This window comes from Lonchura striata, chromosome 7 (genome assembly GCF_050655825.1).
Source record: "Lonchura striata isolate lonStrDom1 chromosome 7, ASM5065582v1, whole genome shotgun sequence".
Classification (NCBI taxonomy): domain Eukaryota; kingdom Metazoa; phylum Chordata; class Aves; order Passeriformes; family Estrildidae; genus Lonchura; species Lonchura striata.
In genome coordinates, this window is record NC_140709.1 from 1,618,080 (window position 1) to 1,627,572 (window position 9,493).

The 9,493-nt window shown below is 47.3% G+C and overlaps 1 protein-coding gene across 6 annotated transcripts in view; it reads left to right on the forward strand.

Moving 5' to 3' along the window:
• The window catches only part of CACNB4 (calcium voltage-gated channel auxiliary subunit beta 4), an 81,463-nt gene extending 72,369 nt beyond the window's left edge, over positions 1-9,094 (forward strand). For 4 of the 6 annotated variants that reach the window (XM_085584076.1, XM_085584075.1, XM_085584077.1 and 1 more), the window contains one exon: positions 3,438-9,094. In XM_085584076.1, coding sequence (XP_085440202.1) covers positions 3,438-3,698 — 261 coding nt within the window. In that variant the 3' untranslated portion in view covers positions 3,699-9,094. Of the gene's footprint in view, positions 1-34; positions 630-751; positions 805-3,437 lie in introns of those variants that run through there. The other 2 variants (XM_085584080.1, XM_085584081.1) reach the window with 2 other exon arrangements.
• Positions 9,095-9,493: the final 399 nt, after the last annotated feature.

Below are 9,493 nucleotides of genomic sequence, written 5' to 3' on the forward strand. Positions count from 1 at the left end.
AAAAAAAAAAAATTGTGACCCTTTTTTTTCACAGGGATAGCTCAGACTCGGCTGAACTTTGACACTTCAATCGTGGCATGTAAATAGTCCTTAATGAGAAGTACGTGCTTTATTAAGTTTGAAACCAGAAATGTTTGGGGCTGATAACTGGGAATGCTTGAGGGGCTCAGGATTGCAGGGAGCTTTAAATCCTGCAAGTTTCAGTGTGTGGGGGACTCCAGGAGTGTCACTTGCTAATAATGTACGTCAGAAATAGAACTGAACAAATGGCATTTAATGAATAATTCACCTGACAAATGTTACATCTGCTCTGCTTGTGGAGTGTCTGGAAGCAGGTAACAGTTTTGGAGGAAATGACTGTTGTTTGGTGTTTTCAGTTAACATCCAACTGGCTTTGCTGTGAGTGAGCTGCACTTCCCTGAAGGTGCTTAATTCCTGCACTCACCTTTCTAAAGCCCTGCTTGGTTTTATTGGGACCAGCAAGTCACTGTCTCCTGAGTGGCTGAATGCACAAGCACTGTTCTGTTACTAATAATAACATGCACATGTAAACTGTTGTTTCCATTTTTCACTTGCCTTAAAATTTCAGTTTTCCATCCCTTCATGCCAATAAAATACCATCTGCAGAACTTTCACCTCTTCAGTTTCATTTTGAGAACTGGGTGTATCCACAGAATTTTTTTCAGGCATTTATTTCTCTCTGATCAATGGACACCAGCAATAACTGTGAAATGTTGCTCCATTTACTTAGGGAAAACTCACACTGAAGATGAAAATCACCCCTGTGCAGTGGGCTGGCTGAAGGTATGCATCACTTAATCCCCACTTCACCCGAATTCCAAAGGGTTTCGGTGGGATCAATGGTGCTGGTGCTCTGCAGAGGGGTAAATTTCTCCCGGAGTGATCCATGCCCAACCAGAGCTGCAGGTTTTCCGTGCCACCAGGGTTCAGGCCCTGGTGTTTTCCATGGGTATCTCACAGGGAGGACTTCCACCTTCCCTGCTGTCCACCAGGAGGTTTTGTGCTCATTCAAACCTTTGAAGGATTTGCATCAGCTTTCACTGTGATGATGTCTGTGGTAATTAAAAGGCACTCAGGCTGATTAAACTAGCAAAGGTGCTTGTGGTGCAGGCAGATTTTACATTCCTTCTGCCCTTGGCACCTCGGGGACTGAAAAGCAAAAGCCCAAAGGCTCATGTAGCAGTGAGCCTGACAGAGGTGTGCTGGGACAGGCTGTCCCTGCTTCACCAGATCCACATTTGGGAGACTCCCATTTCTGCCTGGCCTGGACTTTGGTTTAGTGAGAACTGAAAGTTAGGCCTGAAGTCCTGACTCGTGGAAGTCATGAGAGTCATGTTCTGTGGCACAGATCCAGAGCAGTCAGAGAGGGCACAGGTGGCAGTGCTGGCTCTGCCACACCTGATCCTTGGGAGCCGCCTTCCTTAAAGGAAGGAGGGAAGAGCAAATTTGATCTTTGCCTAGCAAAATATTTATTGCTCTGAGAAGCTGTGGCTGCTCCTGGATCCCTGGAAGTGTCCCAGGCCAGGCTGGATGGGGCTTGGACTAGTGGAAGGTGTCCCTGTCCATGACAGGGGAAGGAAGTAGGTGATCCTTAATTTCCCTTCCAACCCAAACCATCCTGGGATTCTCTAACTCCTTGGCACCAGTCGCTTGCCTCTGTGACTGGTTAGCTCTAAACACATCTAGCCTAATTTCAGAGCATGGATTCAAATCCTATAGCTCAGGTTTTGGGGAGATGTGTTCCTTGGGCTCCAGGGGATTGGGGTTTCAGGTCCGTTCCTGCAGGCAGTCATCCCAATCACACAGCAGGATCAAAAGTTCCCTGGGCCATCAGAGCCACGTGTACCCATCCCAGGCGTGTCCCATGCTGACACCCCGGGAGCTCAGCAGCAGCCCTGGGATGAGCACACAGCCAGGGAAGCAGCAAGGTTCCAGGAAAGCAGCAGGATGCAGCCCCAGAGGTGAATTCCCACAGGGAAGGCAGAGGGGTGAGCACAGAGTTAAAGCTACAATTGATGAGGGGATTACACATCCAAATTGCATTTGTGTCAGATAAACACAAGGATAATTCATCATGGAATCAAGGAGCCACGGAATGGTTTGGGTTGGACAGGACCTTAAAGCCCATCCATGGGCAGGGACACCTCCCACTGTCCCAGGCTGCTCCAGGCCCCATCCAGCCTGGCCTTGGGCACTGCCAGGGATCCAGGAGCAGCCCCAGCTGCTCTGGGCACCTGTGCCAGGGCCTCACCTCCCTCCCAGCCAGGAATTCTCAATCTCCCATCCAGCCCTGCCCTCTGGCAGTGGGAGCCATTCCCTGGCTCCTGTCCCTCCATCCCTTGTCCTCAGTCCCTCTCCAGCTCTCCCTGGAGCCTTCTCCAGATGAGCACCCCTGTCTCTCCCAGCCTGCCTTCAATTTCTGAAGCACTTTAACATAATCCCCACTAAAACCTGGTGCTGAGAGGAGAATGGGGATCCCCTGGCTGGAGTTCTGCCCGGCATCTGGGGCTGAGGTTGCAGAGGGGCCCCTCGTTCAGGGCCCCTCTCCAGGAGTCTCCCTGGCAGCACCAACCCCGAGCTGCAAGCACACACCCCCTGCTCCATCCCTGCCCCAGCCACAGCAGCCTTGGATATCAATTATTCAGGAAAACAGTCTGCTGTAGCAGCAGGAGGAAGGTTTTGTATCCCAGAGAGCAGGGGCTGGAGTTTCGGCACGGAGTTTGTCCTGAGAGATGGATGCTGATGCTCCTGAGAGGTTTAATGTGTGGTGGAAGGAAACAAAACGCTTGTTTTAGGCTATTTCTTCACTGTGCCATTAACTGGCAAAAAAAAATACGAACTAATTCCGCTCATGTGACAAATGACAGGCATTGTCATTATGGGAATGTGAGGAGAGCAAAGGCTTCTAATTAATAAATTATCTTAGAAAGGGATTTTCTGTCAACACATTTAAATACTGCTTCAGTTGAAAGAATTGATTATCCAATTATTTTAGTCTCCCCTTGGCTGCCTGCTGAGCAGCCCATCGTTGGTTTGGTCATAGGAAGGGTTTTAAATAAGGCCCAGAGCTGCACCTTTAGAAACAACCCAATGGAACATCTTCAGATGTTTTCCAAAACCACAGAAACGGACACTTAGACATTCCCTAAGCAGAGTAGCAGCGTGACTGTTCTGTTCCTGATCAGAGAAAAGTGATAAATGCTGACTACATCAGCTCACTTTTCATGCTCGGTGTAATAACTCAGCAGGGCGAGCTCCCCGCTCCAGGAACCAGAGCTGGCCCGCTCCCGGCCCTGCAGCGGGCAGGCTCTGCTGGAACAGGAGAGCCAGGAGCTGCTGGAAGGGCTGGGCTGGGCAGAGCTGAGCTGGGGCAGCTCGGGGCTGGGCACTAATTCTGCCTCCTTTGGCCCCCGCAGAGCCAGCGCGGGAGGCACGGCGGCCACTCCGCGGAGAACTCTCCCCTCGAGCGCCGCGGCCTCGTCACCTCCGACGAGAACTACCACGGCGAGAGGGCTCGCAAGAGCAGGAACCGCTTGTCTTCCAGTTCCCAGCACAGCCGAGAGCACTACCCCCTCGTGGAAGAGGAATTCTCCGACCCCTACCAGGACTCGTACAAACCCCACCGCAGCCGCGGCTCCCCCGGCGGATACAGCCACGACTCGCGGCAGCGGCTCTGAGTCCTGGGACTGGGCCCTAACAGCACCCACCCGGTGGTACCTTGCCATAACGTAGCTAGGAGTAACAATTAGATTCACGTTCATTTGGCGGGTGTGACGGTGACAACTGCAGTCGCACTCTGCTGTCATTGATGTTTAATTAGGGGGCAGCGAAACCCAGCCCGGCCCTTCCGTTTCTGCCCGATCATAGAGGTTGTTTTTGGGATTATTTTTGGGTTTAATACAGCGTTTGCATTTATAGCCATATTTTTTTCTCGTCCTTAGGTATTAGACACATCCGTTTGTAATTTTGGGTACTTATCGAGGCACTTATAAAATAATTTCCTGTGCTGGAAATTCCAAATGACCAGTTCCAGTTGGAACCAATTTATAAACCAATTCCTGTTGGAATTTGGGTGAATTGACTGGAAAGTCGACGTGAGCATGTTGGGAAAAAAAAAAAAACAAACACAAAGAAAAATCTGAAAATTACAAACCCACTGCAAGTCAGAAAGTCGGCTCCGGTATTTGCTTGCTGGGAGCAAAATTTCCATTTCAGGTTAGAGTAAAAGGATTTATTCTAACGATTTCTTTCCAGACAAACCAAACGTAAACTCTCGAGAGTGCCAAATATCCCAAATTATTGCAGCAGTTACAAAACACTTTCCAGTTCCAAATTATTTTTAGACCTGGCATGAATGTTGCAGCCAAATGATTCTTGAGTTCAGCCAGTCCTGACAGTTTTGTTGGGACCAGCAGGGAGGAACTGCGACAGGAGACAGGAAATAGGGACAGGAAGAGGAACAAACTCCATCGTTTGTGTGCTTGGAGGTTGGGAATAGTGTTTGTTTTTTCCCACCCTTTTACCTGAATACAGCCAGAAGTCCCAAAATGGAACAGGAGTATAGAGACATCAGATTTTTCTCCCATTTTTATCCTGCTTTTTAAATGGAAAACAATCCCCTCCTCTGACCCCGTGTGTAAAGTCCCTACATCCCAGTACCCCGAGTAGCTGCCCACGTGTTCCATCTTCCCAAATCCACCTCTGAATGTCTGACAATTCCAGCGGCGCACAAGAACTCTCCAGAAGATCCATTCCAGCCATGAAATCCAAGGGGAGGGAGTGGGCTTAACCAGTCATCAGCAATGAACATTTCAAACAACATCTCGGTCAGAATTGCAATAAAAAGGGAACATCAGACAAAAATCTGCTGCCGGGGAAGTGGTGGAGCTGATTCCAAGCTTTGGATTCCAAGAGCTATGAGAAATCCTTGGAGATATTGCTGCCTTACTTCCTACCAGTCATTTCTCTCACCTGCTGAGTCTTGAGTTCCTTCCAAGAGATGAATTTCTGTGGTTGGACCTTGTGTTTTACACCATCAGTGAAGCCTTAGATCCCATGGGATTGAAAATAGACCCCCCATTGCCCATTTTGTACAACCACTGACATCTTCCAGCAGAGCCTCCCGAAATTCCCACCGCACACCTTCCCTGGAATTGACACAGTTAGGATGCTGAACATGCGTTTGTTTATGCAGGTTCGCGTCACAACTATTTTTTTTCTCTTCCCAAAATAAGGATCATTATCTTTTTTATTTGCTTGTTTTCCTCCCAAAGCCTGCTGAACCCAGGCTTTCAAAGCATGTAGCACTACAGGAATTTCTGGAATATTCCCGTTTCTTCCACATCCTGCACCAGCTGGCAAAGACCACTGGTGTTTCCAGCATCCTGGAGTCCGATTATCCTCTTGAAGTTACTGGGAAAAGCAATCCATGTTCTTTGTGGGGCACCCAAACCTACACCCAGAGCATTAAGAGGTGGTAGACACCTGATGAATGAATCATTTTAATGACCCCACTGCCTAACAGGCAGCTGCAGCACCACTGGGTGATCCCAATGGAGCAGGTACCAGGGAAAACGTGGAAATCTCGGCATCCACCGGAGTCCCGGAGCTCTGCACGGATCTGCCAGACCTGATCCTGCCCAATTCCCTCTGGCTGCAGATGCCAGCGGAGCTCTGAGGCTGAGGGAAGTGGCAGGACCTGGCAGCTCCTGCAGGATTCTGTGCTGCAGCACAGGGCAGCGTCCTCCAGGAATTCCTCCAGCCCTTTCCACGTCCAGCACACAGAGAGGACAGAGGAGGCCTTGGCTGACCCCTTCTTCTCTGAGCTCTCCTTGCTTGTGCATTGAAGTCCTGAGAAGCTGTAGAACCCTGGGCAGCAGCTGCTTCTAGATTAGGGATCAGCTCGTTAACTGCTTGAGGAGATTTGCATCTTTACAGTCAGATATTTCCTAGAGCCTTTTGGAGCCTTCTTTTCAGTCTTCCATGTCACCCCAGGCCAGGGAAGGATCCCCAGCCACCACACTCTGCACAATCCATCACCTGAACATCACAAGTGCCAAAACGACTTGGGTTTGACAAAAACAAACTTGTGAGGGAAGTCAGGGATGGGCCTGAGGTCCTTTATTCCGTGGGGTTAAGCTGCCTTGACTCCTGAGTGTCCTGGGTTTCTCCCAGAGCCCATTCCATGGTGATCAAAGGAACCAGGGGCCCTGCAGGTCTCCCTCCTTGCTGGGGTGTTGGATTCTTTGGAAAGAGATATTCCTGAAGTACAAATACACCAGCCAGGCTGGGAGACTCCCCCTTTATTGCAGATACTATGGGCAGTGTTTGTTTGAAGAAGGGATTTGTGTTCAGGACACTGAAAGGAGTGGAAGCTGTGCTGGGGATCAGGACTGGTAATTCCTGGTGGGATTCCAGCTCTGTTGTGGTTCAGTTGAAATTGTGGAGTTCATGTGTTCCTGACTGAAGCAATCCAGCCTCATTCTCCAGTCCTCACATCATTTCTTGTTGTTAAAATAATACTAAAGACCAGAGCTCTGCTCTGAGCTCTGGCAGGGACAGAGGGTTTAGAAATGTTTATAAAACAGGGAGTTTTTTTAAGTTTTGTTGTTTACCATGTTTCTCATTTGGACAGTTTAGGATTTAACCAATCAAGGTGGTAACAACAATCTCTAAAGAGAAAATCTTATGTTTGGAAATCAATTATTTTGATTGTTAGCCTTTGAATTTCAAATACTTTTCCCCTGGAGTTGTATTTAACATGTACAGATTCTTTTCCTGATGCCAAACATTTCTCCCATGGGATGTGCAACTCACAGCTGCTGATATTTGTAACTTCAGTTTGATGCCAAATCTTCTGAATTCAGTTTGGTCTCAACACCACAGAATTCCCTGGAGCATCCAGACTCTCCTGTCTTTACTGACTTCACCATTCTAAAACAATATTGTTATTTCTGTTCACAGCACACTGATTTGGGTAAGTCAGGGGTTCTGACACTCCTTTTTTCTTTAATAATCCATTAAATGTGTCTTCTGCTGTATTTTCTTTCACAGGTTCAGTACTTTTCAAATGTGTCCTTGATCCCATATTCCTGATTATTTTTTTTTTTAAGGGAAAATAATTGGAGACTACACGTGACAAAATCAGATGCATGTTTTATAAAATGCCATTTATACAAAACTGGGTTTGCTCCTAAAAATGTGCATTTTAAAATCAAGTTCTCTTACCCCTGTTGGTGCCAGTCCAGGTGTGGATCCCTGGAATTCTGCTGCCATGTATTTTCTTGGAGTTGCCTCTCATTCCCTCAAATATTAGTCCTACAAAGGCTGCAGGATCCTGTAATGCAGCCAAGCTTAACTCTGGGGAAATGGAGTTTAAATGATCCTAAAAGAGTGTGGTGGTGTTTTAAGAGGCATTTGAATAACCTTGGTGAGGTTGTTACCAAGCCCAGTTTATTTTATATAGAAAAATAGAGGCGTATCTTAAAAAAAAAAAAAGGAAAATTTTAATAAAGTTGTAAAATATATGTAAGGAATTAACTCAGAGAAAAAGGTGCAAATGCTACTTAGGAGTGAAATTTCAGATTTCTTTCACTGTGTGTGAAATCCACTCAAGAAGTCAGGAGAAATATTGTGATTAGATCCATCCAGAGAATTTGGGGAGGAGGTGGAATCACTTCAGATGTTAATGAGTGTCACTCTTTTATTCCTTTGGAACGAGCAGCCTTGGCTTGGGCTCTGGATGGTTTAGGGACCTGCCTTGGGAATTTGGGAAACCAAATTTGTCTTGTCCAAGGTGTGCCCAGCAGTGGCAGCTCCTGCTCCTCCCTGCCTTACCAATCTTGCCTGAAAAGCAAGCTGGAGTTAGCTGGGACACCCCGGGTGAGATCTGCTCTGCAGCACAGACTCCCAGAGCTCAGAGTCCTCTGCCCACGGCGTGACAACAGGGCAAGGCAAAAGAAGCACATTTGTAATAGCACAAATCTACAATAATTCCACTCCTGCACCTGGCGTCGTGTTTTTGGATCCAGCATCAGTGGATTTATTGCATTTTTGATCTGTTTACTCGCTGCCTGATACTTCAGCAGTTGATTTTAGCATTTTGCACATGGGATTGATTTTTCAATAACCTGTATCCCTTCCATATTAATTACTTAATGACAACAAAAAACCTTTTCAAATCACAAAGCCCGCTGCATTCATTTCTGCTGATTTCCTCCTGGAATCTGAAATCACACGAATAACTTTAATTTTGGCCGATGTGTAGATCTGGGATGTGACTGGCGAATCCAGCAGCAGCCCAAGGTCGGGAATGAAACATCCCCAAGAAATGATTGTGGAGGTAGAGAATTTGGAGGGGGGCAGGGAGGAGTCACAGCACCCAAAATTCCCAAGAATTCCCTGCAAACCTGAAGGGAGGTTAAGGAACTGTGTGTGGGCCCAGGTGTGTTTAGGAGTGGGACACACCTGAGTGATTCCCTCCTGGGGCAGACAGGGAGGGTCAGGCCAGCCAAATGCAGATTGTGTGCGAGCAGAGCGGGGAGAACGTTGGGATCTGCCATTCCAGCTGCACACTCCAGACCTTGGGCTTCTCACATCCAGGAAAATCTCTGTTTCTCAGCCAAGCTGGTTCCCAGGGAGAGCCTGGCAGCGCTGCCTCACTGGGAGCCAGTTCAGAGCCACACTGGTGAAGACATTACTGCCTTTACTGGGACAGAGCCACCCCAAATTTGTGTTTTCTGCTGATTTTCCCTTTGTTTTGCCCTCTAGAACCCCGTGTGTGTAGCACCTGACCAGGCATGTGGGTACCATATACTATGCAATGTGTACAGTGGTGCATGCTCTGCTCTCCCTCTGCTTTTAGTGGCTTTCAAAGAAAACTACAAAAATTGGAAAAAAGAAGAAAAAAAAAAAATAGAAAAAAAAAAAAGTGGTGTTATTTTTGTGACCAGGATCATGCAGACTGCATGCCCATAGTATCCTCATTTCTATGGATTCGTTTTCTGGAATTTAGATGTACAAAGATGAGCTGCATTACAATAACTTTTCTACAATAAATGAACAAAACTACCAAGCGTTTAAAAGTCTGTCCAGTCTCTTTGTGTCCTGCACTAAGATTGGGAAAATGCTTGGGAGAAACCCAGAGACCTGTGGCATTTTTGTTGTTTGCCAATAGTTTTTGGCAGCAGCCTCACGTGTTGTGTTTTTGGGAAAATTTAATGAGGTTCTGAAGAAGGAGATGCATCTGCTCTGTGAAATAAATTATGCTTATTTTTGTAACAAGCTTAAATAGCTGTGACCCAGAAGTACAAAAATACAGATAATTCCTGCTGATCCAGCAGGGAATGAGGTACTGGCAGCCAACTGCTCCTCTGAAGGATTCTTGGGAATGTTCAGGGGTTTGGAGCTGGTCCTTGGTGGGATCTCCCACTCAGAATTGGTTCCTGGGCAGGAACAAGGGGCAGAATGATGG